At 42.1% G+C, this 21,350-nt stretch overlaps 1 protein-coding gene across 3 annotated transcripts in view; it reads left to right on the forward strand.

Annotated features, from left to right (window-relative positions):
* The window catches only part of LOC144498875 (uncharacterized), a 256,941-nt gene that overhangs the window by 147,236 nt on the left and 88,355 nt on the right, over nt 1-21,350 (forward strand). For all 3 annotated transcript variants that reach the window (XM_078220688.1, XM_078220690.1, XM_078220689.1), the window contains exons 8-10: nt 131-240; nt 9,260-9,308; nt 12,251-12,371. In XM_078220688.1, the coding sequence (XP_078076814.1) occupies nt 131-240; nt 9,260-9,308; nt 12,251-12,371 (280 nt within the window). The remainder of the gene's footprint in view (nt 1-130; nt 241-9,259; nt 9,309-12,250; nt 12,372-21,350) is intronic.

The raw sequence follows: 21,350 nt of genomic DNA on the forward strand, positions 1-21,350 counted from the left end.
GGGAAGGGGGACAGCTGCGAGCGTTTGCTTTTGAGCACCTCCCCCACAAACTCTCTTCCACCATCACACATAGATGTTTTGTTATCGGACCAGTTTTAATCCACAATTAAAACTGTCTTTGTTTTTACAGAAAATGAAAATACAAGCACAAAGTGTTTCGGCAGATATTAAACAAATAGACCTTGATGTTAATCGCACTTTTAGAAACCACATCATGTTTCGGGATCGATATGGAGTGAAGTAAGTAATATAATTTCTGGTGGAGAGGTAAAGATTATGGAAACTGCTGCAGCTCTGCCTCCTACTTTTAGCAGTATTTAAAATATGGGCTTTGTCCATGGCTGGGTCACCATCACTTCAGTTCCACTGCTAAGAGCCACAGACGTGCACTTGACAGCTCAGAAAAGAACTATTAGCAATATCATTAGAAGCTAGTGTTTGAACCCAGGTCTTATAATTCATGGCAAATATTTTGGAATCATTTTCACATTTGGATGTTTCCTGTTGTTTTAGTGGTATTATTGACACCTCCAACACATTTCCTATCAACATGGTTCGCATTTATTGGCACTAGCATAATTTATTTGAAATATAAATTTAGTACAGAACTGGTAACATCCTCACATATAATATGTGACATCATTGGCACTGCAACATCTATTTCCTGCTGACTTGGGGAGGCCCACCCACTGTCAAACCTGACCAGAGGAGGCCAGGTTAGTTTTTAACAAAATTTACAAGTCCTCATGTCCATAAAGTTCAGGAGTGCTCTCCTCAGATCTCACATGGACTCCTTGGATCTCCCCAGCCTTGACCTTGTCACTTGAACTTGGCACTAATTTCAGCTGCCAAAGCCCTTACCAACCACTGGACTGTTACTTTGCAACTCCAGCATCCTAACACTTCCTGCCCGATTTCTGTTCTTGCCCACTCTCCCTGACATCAGTCTTGTTGGCTTCAAGAGGAAGATTGACACAAATTATTTAAATGAGACCTGTGAGTTAAAACGGCCTGAGCCTTGCAGAGATCCCAAATGGATCCCCATTGTGCCTGGCCGTTTTAACTTGCTCCCAGTTAAAATCAAGGCCAACCTGTTTTCAGCTGGACAAGCAGGTGGTTTGCCCTGTCTTGTGGAAATGAGAAAGACAGAAATGCAAAGTTTTCAATTATAGCCATGGAATGATTGCATGTTGTTAGCTGATTAGGATTATGAGCAACTAAACATGTTTAGAATTGCATTTTAATAGCAACAATTTATATTTATATAGTGCCTACAGTTCAATAAAGCTTTCCAAGGCCCTTCTCAAGAGCATTATAAAACAAAATATGACACAGAGCTACATGGGTAGATGAGGTCAGATGACCAAAAGCTTGGTCAAAGAGTGTCTTCAAGGTGAAAAATTAGGTAGAGAAGTGTGGGGAAAGATTGCAGAGCACAGGGTTCAGGAACTGAAAGAATGGTCACCAATGGTGGAACAATTCAAATCAGGAATACCCTGAATAGGCCAGAATTAGATGAGTGCAGATACCCCAAGGATTTATGCTATTCAAATAAGAATGTTTGATTTCAGTACAAGAAAGCTAAAACAAGAAAATCATTATTATCCTATATAAATATTGTTTATGCCTCAACTAAACTTTGTGTGCCATTCTGAGCACTGCATCTTAGGAAGGCTGTTAAGGCCTTAAGATGTTGCAAAGAAGGTTTACCAGGTTGATGCCAGGGATGAAGGACTTTGTTTATGTAGGGAAATTGGAGATGCTCGGATTATCCTTCTTTGAAGTAGTCTGAGAGTCACAAAGATATTAAAATTTACTGACATTGGAGGCATATCTCTAGTGTAGATGATGTTCCATTGTCATGAGAAACTTTTCACAAGAGAAGTTTTCCAAGATGCAAGCAATGGATATGCTGCCAGCATAAAAATCATCATGTTGGGTCTGGCTTTGGGTGATTGTGTGTGACTTTGCACTAATTGCGATACACTGTTTGTGCATATGCCAATGCTTTAACATGGCATTACATGGTTTTCCTGTTGCTGCTGAGCTATCCTGTAGTATGAATTTCTCAAAAGCAGTAACTAACTCAATTGGAGATCTGTTTTCATAATTTAAAAACAAAGCATTAGAGTTTCAGCTATCAACAAATTTGACTAATTCATGGCTATCGGTATGCATGCAAGATGGAGAATTCTTCATGCTGTTGTAGCAAATACAAGCAACAGTAGCATTTAAAGGAAATGCATTTTTCTATTTTTGTTCTGACCACATGGGTTCAATATCTGGCTCAGATATGTGGTATGTTAAACAATGTCATTGAGACTGATCTGTAGCATAAATAAAATCTTGGGGTTTGTACAGTGATGACTACACTACTTCAGCTCTTTCAACAGCCAATTGTGTACCAGAGGAAAACTCTCAAAAATGTACTTTTTTTAGTAAAGCTGTCTTCTTGTGAGTGGAGCCATGAAATGTTGCATCACACTCTATATATTTGGTCACGCAAAAGCAAGTAGGTGTGAACGAAAAAGATAGCTATTAAAAATATGCCAGTGTAGGGCGTTGTTCTTATGAGCTTGTGTTACTGCAGGGCAGTGAGGTTTCACAGCTACTGTGACTGTGCTGTACAAATTTGCACCAAAATGGTAGTAAGCCATGTAAGGCCATCCAAGCATACACTGTCAGCAAAGATGAAAATAACGTTTTGAGATGGGGTAAAATGAGTGCAGCAACAGTGAAGATAAATGTGACATTGAAGTCATTTAAGAAAAGCAAGTGTTTGGGAGTCTGAGAGTAAAACATAAAGTACTAAGAACTGTATTTGTTTGAGATTGTTGTAATAGAGTGTATAATTGGATCTGGATGTTGAGGCTCCACACATCTATGATATTTGTGGGGATCTAGAGAATGTGAAACACAATTAAGATTAAATTCTCTTCAGCTTCTCCACTCTGTCTCATTTTTGATGTCCACATCCCACCAGATCCTTGTGACCTTTACCCTTAAAACCCATTTGCACTATAAAGGAATTGAAGCCTGCCCTCCCAACCTCATTTAGCATTTTCTGAACTGATTGAGAATTTGTTTTGGGAATTGGAAGCCAAGAGGTGCAGTCATCAGCAGATAGTTCCAGCAAGATATGGATTTTAGCCTAATCCATTCTGTGGAAACATTGACTGAGATATGACTGATCATCTGGAGATGGACTCGTAGCAGGAGGGTTGGCAGAAATGTCAAAAGGGAAGCCCAAAATCTTCCTGACACTGGTATATTTCAAAAGGTGGGAGCAGTGCCTGAGTCAGATAGGTAATTAATCCAAATAACTGGCCTTTTAATAGCAATTTTATGCCCCTATCAGAATTATACCGGCAGTGGAACAGCACCAGTTCCTGATATGTATATTGAGGCAGCCTCCCAGTGGGGCAACCTTCCTTCCCAAAGGCTCCATGTCCCATGGAGGGGTCCCCCCCAGGATAATGATGACTGCTCCTGGGTTCCAAGACTGGAATCAACTGCACCCTGCCTGCCTGACACCATGACATTAAAGTGATTTTCTACCAGTCCTTCAGAGACTCAACATGTCAGTCTCTCCTTCTCCGTGCAGTCTTGGCAGAGGCCACCTCTAGCAGCAGTGCTGCTGAAATTGCAGGGAGGAAGCTGCAGGGAAGTAGCAGCACTTGAAATCAAAAATTCAGGAAAGATGTTAAATCTGTTCTCAATTTTTAAATTCTTGATCTGTTTGGCTGAGTCCAGCACAATCTTTGTATCTTTATACCGGTGTAGAATTCAAATGAAAACAAACCAGTAGCTACTACTCATTTTCCAGCTTCTTTTGATGGCTGCTCGTGGAACTGAGTCAGAGCGGGTTACTGATTCTTTGCCTGCTAAAAGGTGACCAAAACCCTGGTCTCGGGTAATTTTTAAAAAGCATATTATAGGAGGAGAGAGAGATTTAGGGAGGGAATTCTAAGGCTGAGGAAGCTAAAGACATGCCCACCAGTTGTGGAGCGATTAAAAATCAGGTATGAACAAGAGCCAGATTTGGAGGAGCACAATTATTTTGGAGGGTCATAGGGCTGAAGGAAGTTTTACAAGTGGGAAGGAGTCAAGGCTGTGGAATTATTTGACAGCAAGGATGAATTTTAAAATCAAGGTGTTGCCAAACTGGGAGCCTAGGTATGTCAGCAAGCAGCGGGTGAGTGGGACTAGTGTGAGTTATTATGGGCAGTAGTGTTTTGGGTAAACTCCAGTTTATGGAAAATAGACATTATTACAATATTGCAAGACACTGGTTAGTTTGCTTATGTATTTAAGCTTAAACATTGAAATGACAATAACATCCAGTATGTAGACCTCTTTGTTTTCTTAACCAACCAACTTTTGGGATAAAATCTAGAATTTTTAAGATGGACTAGACTGGATTTGCAGAAAAAACTTTTATGCAGCTGTGACCATAACTCAAGTGTATGGAGATAGTTAATGACTGAATTAAAACACGCTTAAACCCTGAGCTCATAAACTATTTGGTATGCACTTCTATAATATCATTGGAATCCCTTGATTGAGTTACAGCTTTTGAACTCACACCACAACATCCGTTCTTCTGGGTTGGTTAAAGATTGACGCAGATGTATTACTGCAAACTAAATGCAAATTTGGTGAACATTGTAATAATTATCTGCACAGCATGTGGGAAATGAATGACTCATAAGATGAATTAGATCAAAGAAAATTACTCCAAAATACTGTGCAAGTTCTATGCGAAGACAAAAGTCGAGATTAATAACAGACTATAGTATACCTTTAGATGTTACAGTTGCTAATGGTAAAACATAATGAAGATACTTTGATGGTTTGGGAATATTTGCACTATAGGAAAAAAGTGATGAAACAATGTCAACACTATACTTCAGCGCTATCACAGTCCCCTATATAGTCCCAGTATAGTGTCTCTTTTTCAATAATTTTTGAACACTACATAAGTACAATTGAAAGTACACCAGTATATGTACTAATTCAGTAAAGCTGTTGAGAAGGTATTAAAGACAAAACAGAAGAAAAATGTAAGCAAAGTGTCTTTTTTCCCCCTATAAAATAGTCAGACTTTTTTGAGTTTGGCATCTTTATCTATTCACGGTGAGCTCCTGGCCTGGAATGCACTTGCCTGCAGAAACTTTCTTTCAGCAGGAAGTAAGAAATAATGCATAGCTGCAGCTCTTAAATGTTTTGCCATCCTAGGGCATTATTCACACAGCAAAAACAGTCAGGCTGCTCAGCAGGAAGTGGTTACATGAGTCAATACAGTCTCAATCATCGAGAGATGAAGAGAAGGGTAATAACCTCAGAAAATCTGCCATGGTAATACCAGTTATCATTCCATGACAACAAATCAATGGGCAAAGTATGCAGGCCTACAACCACTTCCTTTCATTTTGGTATCCTGACTGAGGCTGCATACCAAGCCCTCAGAAACCAGTTCTTCAACTGGCCTCACATGCAATTACAGTAGGCTACACTTTATTATTGCCACATGAACTGCTTCACTCTCACCTCACCTCAAGTTCATCTCTTTTATCCAAGTTTGAATCACAGATGTAATGAGTTCAGGAGCTGAGGGGCCCTGGCGGAACCCAAACTAAGTGTCAGTGAGCAGGCTACTGCTAAGCAAGTGCCACTTGATAGCACTGTTGATGATTCCTGTCCATCACTTTCCTGATGATCCTGATGATGTAGCTTGGTGGGGCAATAAATGGCTGAGTCGGATTTAACCTGCTTTTTGTTTACAGACATGCCTGGGCAATTTTCCGCATTGCTATGTAGTGACATTTCAAGATCTGGAGCACAAGTCTTCAGTAATATTGTCAGGGCCCATAACCTTTGCAGTATCCAGTTCCTTGAGCACTTTCTTCATAATACATGGAATGAATTGAATTGTCTGAAGACTGGCATCTGTGATGCTGGGAACCTCCAGAGGAGGCCGAGATGCATCATCCACTTGGCACTTCTGGCTGAAGATTGTAGCAAATGCTTCATTTTTTACACTCCCCATCATTGAGGGTTATAATATTTGTGAAGCCGCCTCATGCAGTGAATTGTTTCATTATCCGTCACACATTCGTGGCTGGATTGGCAGGACTGCAGAGGTTAATCAGTTGGGTGTGGAATCGCTTAACTCTGTCTATCACTTGTTATTTGTGCTGTTTGGCGTATAGGTAGTCCTGTGTTGTAGCTTCACCAGATTAATACCCCATTTTTAGGTATGCCTTGCTGCCCCATGTGGTGGTTGGTGTGCAACAACCACCCCATGGGGATGCCATCCACACACAGGCATCTCCCATTCTACCCACCCAAATGAATTTCGGGACCTGGATTGTCAGGATCCTTATGGACAACACCAACAGCAGCAGAGCTGAACGTCGCACTACTATTGTAGCTCTGGGACCATCTCACCACACATTGAGCGAGACACAACTGGCAGGAAAGCTCAGCTTAAAGAACAAGGCAGTGGATACAGCTTCTTCTGGAAAGGCAAACCAGAAGAAGAACATCATCTCGACTGGGCCAACTTTGCCATTAAAAAAAAAATTGGTTTCCAACCCCCTGCGGGGTGAGCAAACACCTCATGACCCTACGGCTCACGTTGCCCCAGAAGCAGCACATCACAGCCATCAGTGCCTTTGCCCCAACCCTAGACGCAACGGACAAGACAAAAGAGGCATTCCTACTCCAACCTGACCAATCGCTGTCCCGCATCCCGAAATGAGACAAGCTAATCCTCTTCAGTGACTTCAATGCTATAGTCGGGAGGGATGCAAACCTTTGGAAAAGCATGTTAGGCAAAGAAGGGGTGGGGAAAACAAACACCAATGGAGTTCCCCTCACTATAAAATGTTTAGAGCATGACCTGGTCATTACATACACCCTGTTCTGCCAGAGGGACAAGCAGAAGACCTCATGGCAACACTGCCACTCCAAGCACTGGTATCTAATAGACCATATCATCGTCCAAGCAAGGGATCGCAAAGATGTCCACATCACCCACACCATGAGCAGAGCCATGACTGCTGAACTGACCACCGACTAATCCGCTGTACCATCTTCATCACCCTGGCCCCAAAATGGCAGAGGCAGAAAAATCTCTGCCGCTGAAGACTCAGTGTCGCTGGACTCAAAGACCCTGAGAAGAAAGACCAACTCAGCCGACGCCTCACAGCTAACCTGGCGATGACCAATGAGCCAGAAACGCAGAATGCCCACAACACCTGGTCCACCTTAAAAGTCAGTACCTTCGAGGTGCTCTTGACCAGGAAATACCAAGATTTGGTTGGACAAGAGATCCAGGCAATGGTTTCGCTTCCAGCTACCTCACCGTAGTGTCTCCCATGGACTGACCTTTGTCCCTTCCTATTTCTCATCTAAATACAACCCTCCTATCTTAGATTTTTCTAATCAATCATGATGCTCTTATTTTTGATTTTCCTTATTTGGCTTTTCTATTCCAATGGAGGAGTCTTTTTCATTTTGCAGTTCTTGTCTCTTTCATTGTGCATTTGTTTCTCAATCATGCTCTCTCTTTTTCTTTTTTCTCTCCTTCAGTTTGTCTCTCACGTTTGTCTCTGCCTCATTCTGCACTTCCTCTGTAGTTTCTGTCTCATACACTCTATGCCACACACTTTTTTTCTGTCTGTTTTTATCTTTATTCCTCTGATAATTTATTCTCTCCCTCTGTGTTTCACTCTCTCTCTGGTCTTGCTCACTGTTTTGCTGCCTCTACATATCCCACACTAGAAACATGTAATCACTGGCTTAATTCCAAACATGAGGACCGGTCATAGTTCTCGAGTTTCTCAGAATATCCCAACAGCCATTTGAAAACAGAGCATGCAAACACGAGTGTCTTGTGATCACTTTGCTGCCATATTATGTGTTTATTACGGAGATTCCTGGAGATCTGGATCTACCAAATAGTATTACCTTCCAGCAATGACTGAAACTTGAGTTTTGTTTCCATTTTTATTACATTGACAAAGATCAGAGTGGTTAATCCTAAAGTTCAATCTGTCTCAGTTCTCCGGGCCGCTCGGGTCAAGGGTTTCAAATTTTTTGGTAAGCACATACTCTGCATTTAAGATAATGTTCAGATTGCTACTTCCTTTCTTTTGAAATCTTATAGGTATCTAAATTAAGCCTTGCTTAAAGCTTTCAATACCAATCCCTATATGGGTAAAAGCAATCCAACTCTTTTATGCAGACCATTCAACAAGTACTATAAATGTTTTAGCTCACTATTTTTTAATTTGTGTGAAACTACAATGGTCAACATATTATTACATTTCACTCTGCAGACATGTAAAGAAGTTAATTTGTTTACACAATTGTTTGATAGGTAAAAATGCTAGAATTTCACCAGGCCAAGGTTTCATGTGTTAGTAAACAATCCGAATTAACATCTCAAGAAAGGATATTACAGATCCATTTTAAAATTCTACGATCAATGATTTAAGATCATGCTTTGTTTTTAGGTGGGAATTTTGACTGAGTAGGAAGTCCTTTTCTCCATGGTGTTGTGACTTAAAGATTTTGAAACATTCTGTATATTTAAGCACTTCGAAATATTCTACCGTGAGGACAAAAGTGTTTTCAAAGGTGTTGAGTTGTACCCATTGGTGCTGAATGGGTTTTAGTTGTATTATATACTCAGTAGAACACTGAAACAGAACTCAACAATAGCCGGTCATTGTTTTGCACTGACCTTTGTTTCTAACGTCACTAACCCATGTTACAGGAATTGCTTGCATGCCGTAAGTACAGGTTCATTGCAATTTTCAAGATTTGGTCACAAATCTGATATTTAATATGCTCAAACAATAAGCCTCTACCATAACTTCAGAACATAATTCCTACTGTACTGATGTTTACGTTTTTCTATTTCCCATGCCAACCATCCTTTCTGAGTGATATTGGCTATTTATCCCAAATTAGAAGCAGGATTCTTCTTTGGCCCGCTGCCCACTCATAACTGGAATCATTTAGTGGCTTAATTCATTGCCACTATATTGGCACCCCAACCTTATTTTTATTAGTTCTTAATTGAACTTATAATTGAAACAGGCTTTTAATTAGATGGTGTTTATATAAAAATACTTGTCCATCAATCTCAGAATATAAAATATACAAATACCAAGAGTAGGAAATGTTCTTTATCTATGCTGTGCTAAATTGCATTATTCCTAATTATGATTAAATTTTCTTTAAACAGACAGCAAGCTTTGTTTCATGTACTCGCTGCCTATTCTGTATACAACACGGTAAGAAAATGAAGCTGTATTTACGTCCTGAGGTATAATAATATTTGTTGTTAATATAAAAAATTCAATATGCAAATGTCAACTTGCAGTTTCAAGCCATTTACGTTGCAGATTTGTAGATTTGAATCTTAAAGACATTGGATTTATCTTTCAACCAAATGTATGAATCCAATACAGTGGCACAGTTGGTTAGCACTGCTGCCTCGCAGCATCAGGGACTGGGGTTTGCTTCCTGGCTTAGGTCACTGTCTGTGCGGAATCTGCACATTTTCCCCTTGTCTGCATAGGTTTCCTCCAGATACTCCAGTTTCTCTCACAGTCCAAAAGATGTGCTGGTCAGAGGCATTGACCATGCTAAATTCTCCCTCACTGTACCCGAACAGGTGCCTGAGTGTGGTGACTTCATTGCAGTGTTAACGTAAGCCTACTTGTGACAATAATAAATAGACTTTTAAAAAGTATGAATTTTGGAAGTGACATATTCAATCACAAACAAGAATCTTAAGCTTACACAAAGACAGTCAGGTCACAATGGTAAGAAGAAAGATCTGGCTAAGGTTGATAGGGTAAATAGGCTAAAAAAAGGATGATCATTTTAAATTGGAGTATTAGCAATCAGTATAATTTAGCAAGAATTCAGATGAAAGATTATGCAAATTAGGGTGTGGGCAACAGCATTTTGGATGAGAAGCTAGGGTAAGATAGATCAGCAAAGGAAACATTGAAATAGTCATTGAGCTGATGGCAGAGACATGGATCAGGGATTCAGTGGGAGATGGACTGAGGCAGGGGCAAAAGTGGACAAGGTACAAATAGACTATCTTTATGAGAATATGTGGGGTTGGAACCTCCGCCTAAAGTATATCAAGTTCCTGAATAGTCTAGTTCAGCTTGAGACAACGGCCAGAAAACAGAATAGAATCAGTGGCAAGGGTAAAAAGCTAGTACTGGGGCCCAAAATGATGGCATTAGTCCACCCAGTGTTTAGCTTAAGGAAAATTCAGCTCCTCCAAGGTTGGCTATTGGACAAACAGTGGTCAATAAAGAGCTCAAGAGAGGCAATGGAGATAGTCTTGAGTGTTGTTAGCTTACAGGGGGAAGTTGATCCTGTTGTTGTGGATTACATTGCCAAGGGCTGTACGTAAATGGGGAAGAACCAAAGCTGCAATTCATCCGAAGTACGTACTTCAAATAAAAGTTTGACACCAAGCCAGATAAGGAGAGGTTAGCATTAGAGACCAAAAGCTTGGTCAAAGGGGTAGTTTTAATTACCATTTTTGAGGGGAAAGAGAGGGAAATAGAAAAGTGGTTTAGATAGAAAATTCCAGAACTTGGGATTAAGCCAGCTGAAAATTGGAATGATCAAAATCAGGATAGAAACTTGATTGAAGAGACAGACACTTTTCCAGGTTACATGGGGTGGCACAGTGGTTATCACTGCTGCATCACAGCGCCAGGGACCTGGATTCAATTCCTGGCTTGGGTCACTGTCTGTGTGGAGTTTGCACGTTCTCCCCGTGTCTGCGTGGGTTTCCTCCGGGTGCTCCGGTTTCTTCCCACAGTCTGAAAGACGTGTTGGTCAGGTGCATTGAACAGGTGCCGGACTCTGGCGACTAGGGGAATTTCACAGTAACTTCATTGCAGTGTTAATGTAAGCCTTGTGATAATAAATAAACTTTAAAACTTTAAAACATGGATAAAGAGAGAGCACCAATTAAATGGACATGATAAAAAGTTAATGTTGCTGTTCATTTTTCCAACATTATAGAATATACAATTTATTGAATGCAATTTGTATCTCCTCTGTCATTTATTTTGATCAGGTTTAAGATTTACATACTTCTTCCTGTATGCAATAGCTTTTTTAATTCTCTATCTCATCTAGTTTATAATTAATTGCTTGCTTCTTAGGGCAACATCAGATACAGCATAGTTAGAATTTATGAGTAAGAAATTAATCATCTGACGATCTGGAGGAGGGGACTGAGTGTAGGGTAACAACGTTTGCAGATGACACAAAGATAAGTGGAAAAGTGAATCGTATGGAGGGCGTAGAAGGTCTGCAGAGAGATTTGGACAGGCTGAGTGAGTGGGCGAGGATCTGGCAGATGGAGTATAATGTTAACAAATGCGAGGTTATTCACTTTGGAAGAAATAATAGCAAATTGGATTATTATCTAAATGGAAAGAAATTACAACATGCTGCTGTGCAGAGGGACCTGGGGGTCCTTGTGCATGAGACGCAAAAACCCAGTCTGCAGGTGCAACAGGTGATCAAGAAGGCAAATGGGATGTTGGCCTATATCGCAAGGGGGATAGAATATAAAGCAGAGATGTCTTGCTGCATCTGTACAGGGCATTGGTGAGGCTGCAGCTGGAATACTGTGTGCAGTATTGGTCCCCTTATTTGTGGAAGGATATATTGGCCTTGGAGGGAGTGCAGAGAAGGTTCACCAGGTTGATACCAGAGATGAGGGGTGTTGATTATGAGGAGAGACTGAGCAGATTGGGTTTGTATTCGTTGGAATTTAGAAGGCTGAGGGGGGATCTTATAGAGACCTATAAGATAATGAAGGGGCTGGATAGGGTAGAGATGGAGAAATTCTTTCCACTTAGAAAGGAAACTAGAACTAGAGGGCACAGCCTCAAAATAAAGGGGGGTCAGTTTAGGACAGAGTTGAGGAGGAACTTCTTCTCTCAGAGGGTGGTGAATCTCTGGAATTCTCTGCCCACTGAAGTGGTGGAGGCTACCTTGTTGAATATGTTTAAATCACGGATAGATGGATTCCTGATCGGTAAGGGAATTAGGGGTTATGGGGATCAGGCGGGTAAGTGGAACTGATCCACTTCAGATCAGCCATGATCTTATTGAATGGCGGGGCAGGCTCGATGGCCTACTCCTGCTCCTATTTCTTATGTTCTTATCATCCCTCTCTTCACAGGAGGTGAGCTACTGTCAAGGAATGAGCCAGATCGCAGCCATTCTACTCATGTATTTGAATGAAGAGGATGCATTCTGGGCGCTATCTCAATTACTGACTGATCAGAAACATGCAATGCACGGTAAACACCTTAGCAGCCTGACAGGATGATGAATGTTATCAGCACCTTAGCACCCTGATCAAGTTTTGGAAACTCATGTTGTTCATTTATGCCTCTCACAGTAATTATTGCAAATTTTAAAAGTCTTCAGTGTGAAATGCTAGTGCATGTCCCTTTTTGTTTTCTGAGTCTGTATTGGAATTTTCCAAATAGATGTGTTCAAACTCAGTATTGACTTGAGCACATAAATTAAGCTGACATTTTGGTGCAGTATTGAGGCTACGTTATTGGGAAGCCGTAAGTTAAGTGGGTTGTAAAACCAAGGCCCTGCCTTTCTACTTACATTAATGTAAATTCTCCCACAAAACTCATCTAAGAAGCCCAATGATTTCCTGACCAACATTCAGTCTCACTAATATCATGAAAAATATATTATCTGGTCATGCATTTATTTTCTCTTTGGGGTAAGATGTGTGCAATTTAATAGTCATGTTTGTGAGCAACAGGGACTGCATTATTCAAAATGAAGTGCATTAGAAAATCCTAAGGATTTGATACATAAATGCACATCCATTCTTTCTTTATTTTCAAAGTAAAATTGGAAGAAATGACTTGTGAAACTTGCAGTTGATTTCAGTAATACTTGCATCTGGAATGTCCAAATTATGGCCCATGGAGCCACATGCATAATAATGTATGGGATATTGCATACTGCATCTCCATAACTTGATGTGGAGATGCCGGCGTTGGACTGGGGTAAACACAGTAAGAAGTTTAACAACACCAGGTTAAAGTCCAACAGGTTTATTTGGTAGCAAAAGCCACACAAGCTTTCGGAGCTCCAAGCCCCTTCTTCAGGGGAGTGGGAATTCTGTTCACAAACAGGGCACATAAAGACACAGACTCAATTTACATGAATAATTTTACATGAGTATTCGCATTCCAACCATTATTCATGTAAATTGAGTCTGTGTCTTTATAAGCTCTGTTTGTGAACAGAATTCCCACTCACCTGAAGAAGGGGCTTAGAGCTCTGAAAGCTTGTGAGGCTTTTGCTACCAAATAAACCTGTTGGACTTTAACCTGGTGTTGTTAAACTTCTTACTCTCCATAACTTCTCAGGATGTTCTCCTCATAAAAGCTGTTTCCCACTCAAGTCACCAGATTATGCAGTCAACCATTTTCCCTGTTTACATGTTAATAAATGACCCCGTACGTGAACTGAAACCCATCATTTCAGTTGTTCCTCCCACCAGCCATTCCAGTGACATCACTGGCACAGAGACACCGGGCTGCATATCATTGGAGGTGGACGACTTTCCACCCAGAAGTAAAGTCGGCGTGCAGCTGACTTTCTCGGCACCTTTCTGCCCAACAGCCATAACATACGGCGGGCTGACTAAATAGCCTGCCAGTGAGACACCCGTCCCTCACTGGGAAGGGATTTCCACCCTGCCAGCCGATTAGTTTGGCCACCAACTGCAACAGTCCCAGCAGCGCCAAGAGCACAATAGTGAGTGCTGCCAGAACTGTAGCCAGTTCCAAAAGGAAGGCTGAGTGGTTCCCAGAGCAAGGTGAGTCCAAGGTATTGGTCAGGTGGGGTTTGGGCAGTTTGGGGAGGGAGGCAGGGTGGTAGAGGAGGTGATTTTAGAGAGTAGGAAGAAGGGGGTGGGTGATATTTTAGGGGGCTAAGCCCATTTGCACAAAGGCACCCCATTGAAGACAGTAACCCCCTTCCTTCCCAGCCTTTTAAAAACTTGTGTATGCATGTATACAGATGCATATGTGTCCGTGTCCTGCATACAGCTAGTACTGATGCGATGATTGTTGGTAACATCGTTCTGGTCAAGATGTACAAATGTCCATTTAAATAGTTATAATGGGAACTGTTAATACAGTCCCACTACTGACACATCCACACTTAACGTGGGTTGCTGCCCATATCAGATAAATAATACGACCATAAATAATACGATCACCGCACCAATTACAAAGGGGCTTCTTGTAATATATAAAGTACACTTGCTATTTTGCGCATATCGATAATTACTTACCCAGTACTTACTTATTTAAAAACCTCTACTGATTTCAGGCATAGTTGGGTCCTTAAACATTTTCAATCGGCTGTTTGAACTTTGATAAAATCTGTTTTAGGGCCGTATTTTCGCTACCAAGGCAGGTAGCTCTCATCAGGTAATTTTCCGACTCGCTGGGCCCGCCTCAGTAAAAAGTACCCCAAATTGCACAACAGAAATACCTCTATTTTAAAATTCTCATTCTTGTTTTTAATTCCCTCTATTTCCTCATCCCTCTCAATCTCTGTAATCTCTTCCAACCTACAAACCCTTTGAGATCTTGGGTGACTGTGGAGTTTGAACATTCTCCCAGTACCTGCATGGGTTTTCTCCTGGTGCTCCGGTTTCCTGCCACAGTCCAAAGATGTGCAGGTTAGGTTGATTGGCCGTGCTAAATTGCCCCTTAATGTCCCAAGATGTGTAGGGTAGGGCAATTAGCAGGGCAAATTTAAGGCGGTTATGTGGATAGGGTCTGGGTGGGATGATTCGTCGGAGAGTTGGTGCAAACCCGATGGACCGAATGGCCTGCTTCTGCTCTGTGGGAATTCTATGATCCTTCCTGCCCTCCCCCACCCGAGATATCCTCAACTGCAGCCACCATCTGCTATTCTGGAGTGATGTTTCAAAGCAGACTGGGTGTCCCCACTGGTTCTCCTTCAGTCAGACTGGGAACAGCAGGAGGTCAGTGATGACAGCAGATGGCAGAAACCCTCAACTCATTTGAAAGGTACCTGGATTTACACCTAAAGAGCTATAATCTGCAAGACTGTGGACTGGGTGCTGGAAGATGGGATTAGAATGGGCAGCTAGTTTTTTTAATTTCAGCCATGCAGACACAATGGGCTGAATGGTCTCTTTCTGTGTCCTACCCTCTATTACCCTAAACTCTCAGAACCTCAGCATTGAACTTCCCTCTAACCATGGATCACTCTACAATTGTACTTCACCTCCCGTCTGCACGTATTGACCTTCCCTGTGTGGTCCAACTTCCACACTCTGTTCCCACAAACCCTTGTAGGTCTACCATGACACGCCCTCCCTTAGTCAGCCATGCCCCAATTCCCTTAGCATCCCATCTCAGTACACCAATACCTCCTCTCCTATGGTCCCATAAAGTTACTACTCAGTGCAAATTTAACAAGAAGATACCTACTGCATGCCACCTTTAACCAGTTATGAATTTAAAGGCATATGTTTCTCATCAGCTACGGAGCTAATTGCAAAGCAAATAGCATTTTAATGAGTTTGCATGACAGTCAACACTGCAGGAATGTAAAGTTGGTAAAGGGTGAGTGCCAACAGCAAGCCTCAGGAAAAATTATCAAAAAGGAAGACCAGAACTGGAGAAGCGGGAGGGCACAGAAAGAGTGAAGCTGGTCATAACAATAGTCAGGCCAAGGCAAAAAAAATCAAGGAATTTGAAGCAAAAGGACTGCTGAATTTAAGATAAAATAGGGAACAGCTAATAGCAGTGCCAAACAGGTATAGTAGACAGGATAAAGGAAATGATTGAGAGTAAACAAAATAGCAGAAATGGAAGCAGAAACAAAGACAGATCAAAGTTTACATGCCATTGTACCTCCACCCTCCAGTGGACTATCGGGGGAGGAGGTTGAGAATATAGAATTGTGTCATGCCCATCATCTGCCTGCCTACACTGATAATTTACCAGCAGCGAGGTAGAAGTTGGATGGCCCACCCATTTTTGGGCCAATTGAAGCTCTTCAGTCACCAGGTAATGGCAAATTAAGGGCCCCTACACCTCTTTTACTTTACTAGTCGGAAGGGATTCACATGACTGGGCCTACCTGGTCACTCGGTAGAGGAGGTTCCTCCTTTTTCTGACCCCCTGTGCCTGACTGGCCCTGGAAAGGCCATCCCACTTACCTTGAACCTCAGCCTCCAGTATCACTACTGGTCAGGGTAACATAGAATCATAGAAACCCTACAGTGCAGAAAGAGGCCATCTGGCCCATCGAGTCTGCACCGACCACAATCCCACCCAGGCCCTACCCCCATATCCCTACACATTTACCCGCTAATCCCTCTAACCTACGCATTTCAGGACACTAAGGGACAATTTTAGCATGGCCAATCAACCTAACCCGCACATCTTTGGACTGTGGGAGGGAACAGGAGCACCCGGAGGAAATCCACACAGACACGAGGAGAATGTGCAAACTCCACACAGACAGTGACCCAAGCCGGGAATCGAACCCAGGTCCCTAGAGCTGTGAAGCAGCAGTGCTAACCACTGTGCTACCGTGCTGCCCCATGACTGCAGTCCCAGCAGTAGCCACACTCCCAGTGGTAAGATATTTGCTGGCCATTTGATTAGCCATGATGTGGAGATGCTGGCGTTGGACTGGGGTAAGCACAGTAAGATGTCTTACAACACCAGGTTAAAGTCCAACAGGTTTATTTAGCAGCACAAGCTTTTGAGGTCTCAGACTCCTCCTTCAGGTGAGTGAGGAGTTGTATTCACAAACAGGACAGATACAGACACAAACTCGATTTACAAGACAATGGTTGGAATGTGAGTCTTTACAGATAATCAAGTCTTAAAGGTATAGACAATGTGAGTGGAGAGAGGGCCAAGCACAGGTTAAAGAGGTGTGTATTGTCTCCAGCCAGGACAGTTAGTGAGATTTTGCAAGCCCAGGCAAGTCATGGGGGTTACAGATAGTGTGACATGAACCCAAGATTCTGGTTGAGGCCGCCCTCGTGTGTACGGGACTTGGCTATCAGTTTCTGCTCAGCCATTCTGTGTTGTGTGTCGTGAAGGCTGCCTTGGAGAATGCTTACCCGAAGATCAGAGGCTGAATGTTCCCCGACAGGAAGGGAACACTCCTGCCTGGTGATTATCGAGCGGTGTTCATTCATCCGTTGTTGTAGCGTCTGCATGGTCTCCCCATTGTGCCATGCCTCGGGACATCCTTTCCTGCAGCGTATCAGGTAGACAACATTGGCTGAGTTGCAAGAGTATGTACTGTGTACCTGGTGGATGGTGTTCTCATGTGAGATGATGATCCGGCACGTCTTGCAGAGGTTGCTGTGGCAGGGTTGTGTGGTGTCGTGGTCACTGTTCTCCTGACGTCTGGGTAGTTTGCTGCGGACAATAGTCTATTTGAGGTTGTGCGGTTGTTTGAAGGCAAGAAGTGGGAGTGTGGGGATGGCCTTGGCGAGATGTTCGTCTTCATCGATGACATGTTGAAGGCTCCAGAGAAGATGTCGTAGTTTCTCTGCTCTGGGGAAGTACTGGAGGACGAAGGGTACTGGGCTTGCAAAATCTCACTAACTGTCCTGCCTGGAGACAATACACACCTCTTTAACCTGTGCTTGGCCCTCTCTCCACTCATATTGTCTGTACCTTTAAGACTTGATTACCTGTAAAGACTCGCATTCCAACCATTGTCTTGTAAATTGAGTTTGTGTCTGTATCTGTCCTGTTTGTGAACACAACTCCTCACTCACCTGAAGAAGGAGCCCGAGACTCCGAAAGCTTGTGCTGCCAAATAAACCTGTTGGACTTTAACCTGGTGTTGTGAGACATTTGATTAGCGGCGGATCTTGAGGAGAGACATCTTCCTTCATGGGAGCAGAAGTCAACACATGGAAAACAAAAAAAACACTGCTGAAAATGAGTGCACAAATAACAATGAGAGAACACAGACAGGTAAAAAAGATCATGCTTTTCTTACTCGAGATGCTCATAATATAAAATCTTTCCATTATGTGCACGTTTTCTGTCACACTTCCTAATTATTTCCTCATCACGCTTTGTGGATAATATCACTGCTGGCATAAAAGAGCATCCTTTGATTCATTGTGAGCAAGGTCTACTTTTTATTGGACTGCTATATTTCAGAGAATTAAATAGTTGGGTGAATACATTGAGATGATGTAGGCCAAAGGGATTACTCTGAAATGGTCCTGTTTCCCAACAAAGGTGCCAACCTGTTCTTTTAGTTATTTGCTAAGTATTTGCTGTTTTATCAAAAACCTAAAGTAGGAAACAAGGGCACTGGCACCATTGTTCAAAAATGGCTGTACTCCAAATAAGATTTCCACTATTTACGTCCCCACAACACAATCATTTAACTCACTGAAATAGTAGATAACAATGCACAGAAGAGATCTATATTTGGGAAGTATTGAAAAGATGATCGTTTTTTCTTTAAAAGATACAAACTACATTGGACATGTCTAGGGTATACATAGAACAGTACAGCACAGAACAGGCCCTTCGGCCCACAATGTTGTGCCGAGCTTTATCTGAAACCAAGATCAAGCTATCCCACTCCCTATCATCCTGGTGTGCTCCATGATACTATATACCTGTATTCTGGAGTGCTATAAAATATTCATTATTATGTATTCTTGGAATAAATTAAAACCCAATAAAGAGTGACAGTCTTGGCTGAAAGGCAATAGGGTATGTATTAGAAATTCAGTATTAAATAACAACATGATATCATGTGGGCTTTTATTAAAAATGTGATTGTTAAATTTATCCATGCTCATTAGGTGGAGATCATTTGCCAAAATGTTCCCAGCTAATATTACTAGGAACTTGGCAAACCTGATACATCTTGACATATGGTTTAGATTCTCCAGCATCTGTTATCCCTAAGTAGTGAGAATGTATTTGAATAGGATGGAAAAAAGATCTAATCTAAATACTAAATTGATAAATTGATTTCCTGGTGTAATATCAATCTTATTAATGAACCCCCAAAGTGATTTCCAGTCAGTGACAGCATTTCATAGTTTCCAGCTTTGCAGAAGATTGAATTGGATGCTCTATATAATGCCTCATCCATTCGTGCTGTTACATAGAGTAACCTATTTTAACCAGAATGTTTTTAAAACCGTAATGTGGTGCTTGTAGTAAAAATGTATCACATTTTTCTCCCTCAGTGGTTAAGGGTGCACATGCCTATCTTTTTTCTGCTTTCTAATTGGTTAGATTCAACTAGTATAATTTCACCATTCATAAAAGCACAAAATCCTTCAGTAACCACTCCCAATTTCAATTATATTGCAGTTTTTATAACCGCCATAACAATGATTCACCCACATTTCACAAATGGATCAGAAACCCACCTGATTTCACAGCTGTGAAGCCCAATCCACGTTTCTGGTCAGGCATCAATATAAGATTAGCAAACTGCCAGTGCTAAAAAAAATCTAAAGGCAGCTTTCTGACTATTGTGGGGCGATGGGAAGAAATCCTGAAGCTCTTCCCTTTAAGAGTTAGCAGAATCTTGGTTAGCATTTAGAACATAGAACATAGAAAGTCACAGCACAAACAGGCCCTTCGGCCCACAAGTTGCGCCGATCACATCCCCACCTCTAGGCCTATCTATAGCCCTCAATCCCATTAAATCCCATGTACTCATCCAGAAGTCTCTTAAAAGACCCCAACGAGTTTGCCTCCACCACCACCGACGTCAGCCGATTCCACTCACCCACCACCCTCTGAGTGAAAAACTTACCCCTGACATCCCCCCTGTACCTACCCCCCAGCACCTTAAACCTGTGTCCTCTCGTAGCAACCATTTCAGCCCTTGGAAATAGCCTCTGAGAGTCCACCCTATCCAGACCCCTCAACATCTTGTAAACCTCTATCAGGTCACCTCTCATCCTTCGTCTCTCCAGGGAGAAGAGACCAAGCTCCCTCAACCTATCCTCATAAGGCATGCCCCCCAATCCAGGCAACATCCTTGTAAATCTCCTCTGCACCCTTTCAATGGCTTCAACATCTTTCCTGTAATGAGGTGACCAGAACTGCGCGCAGTACTCCATTTGGGGAAGTTGGTGCAGGTCAGGGTTGTTGGGTTATCACTACCTGTGATGTGTACTACTCATTTAAACAATCTTGCAGAAGTTACCAAGAAGTCTTTATTAACATTAGTGAAATATGTAGAGAGTACAAGTATGAGAGAACTCCATGGCATGTCCTTAGACATTGCTGCCTAGCTGTACAGTGCTGACCTAAGCTCTTGATCAGGTGCCTTCTTACATCACTGTTGAGTGATACTGTACTCAGTCCTAGATTAAGCCTTAATATACCAGATTGTACTGCTACATGTCTTCCCTCACCCCCACCAAAAATATTTATCCTCTGGATCTCGATTGACAATAGTTAGTTTGATTCAAATCTTGTGTTGCCATAAGACTTATGTGATTAACTTTGGTATTACAATTATAACTACTCTAACTCTAAACTGCTTTGTGATTAACATTATTACATGAACAACACACATTAATATAGTTCATACTACCCCATCTCCCTGCTTTAAATCTTTGAAATCAGGGTTTAGAGTTCTTGTACTCCTGCCATATCTCATTTACTGTCCAGTTGGGAAAATGGTATGTTCTAGGGGCTGTTGATCTTGTTGGTGGACTTTTGGTTTGAGCGGATACAGGCGTGGCTTCATGTGCTTTTTCCATTGGAGAGTGTTGCACCACGCCTGGTTGGTCCAGTTGCTATGATAGTGGGTTGGTACCATGAATGATGATCATTTCTTTCTGGGAGGATGGGAGTGCTATCCATCTGGCTGTCAGTTACATCCCTTCTTCTTCTTCTTCTTCTTCTTTTGTCTTTTCGGGCATCTGGAAGCCGTCTGAGGTTGACTGGGAGCCGTATTATGAATGAAAGAAGAACCGAAAAGCAGTTCACCTTTATTGAGTAGTGTTTGCGTCAGGCTGTTAAGTGGTTACAGCAGCCACTGTGGTTCCATCCCACTGGCTGGTAGTTGCTGGGGTCGTGTGTAGGCCATCATCTCAGTCAACTGCACTGTAGTCACTGGTGAAGGCAGAGGCTCTTCTGGTTCAGGCTCAGGCATCAACTCCAGAGGGAGTGCTGTGGTAACCTCCCATGCTGTGGGTTTGTTTGGCACTTGGTTCAGTTCGGGAACCT

This window comes from Mustelus asterias, chromosome 9 (genome assembly GCF_964213995.1).
Source record: "Mustelus asterias chromosome 9, sMusAst1.hap1.1, whole genome shotgun sequence".
NCBI classification, from domain to species: domain Eukaryota; kingdom Metazoa; phylum Chordata; class Chondrichthyes; order Carcharhiniformes; family Triakidae; genus Mustelus; species Mustelus asterias.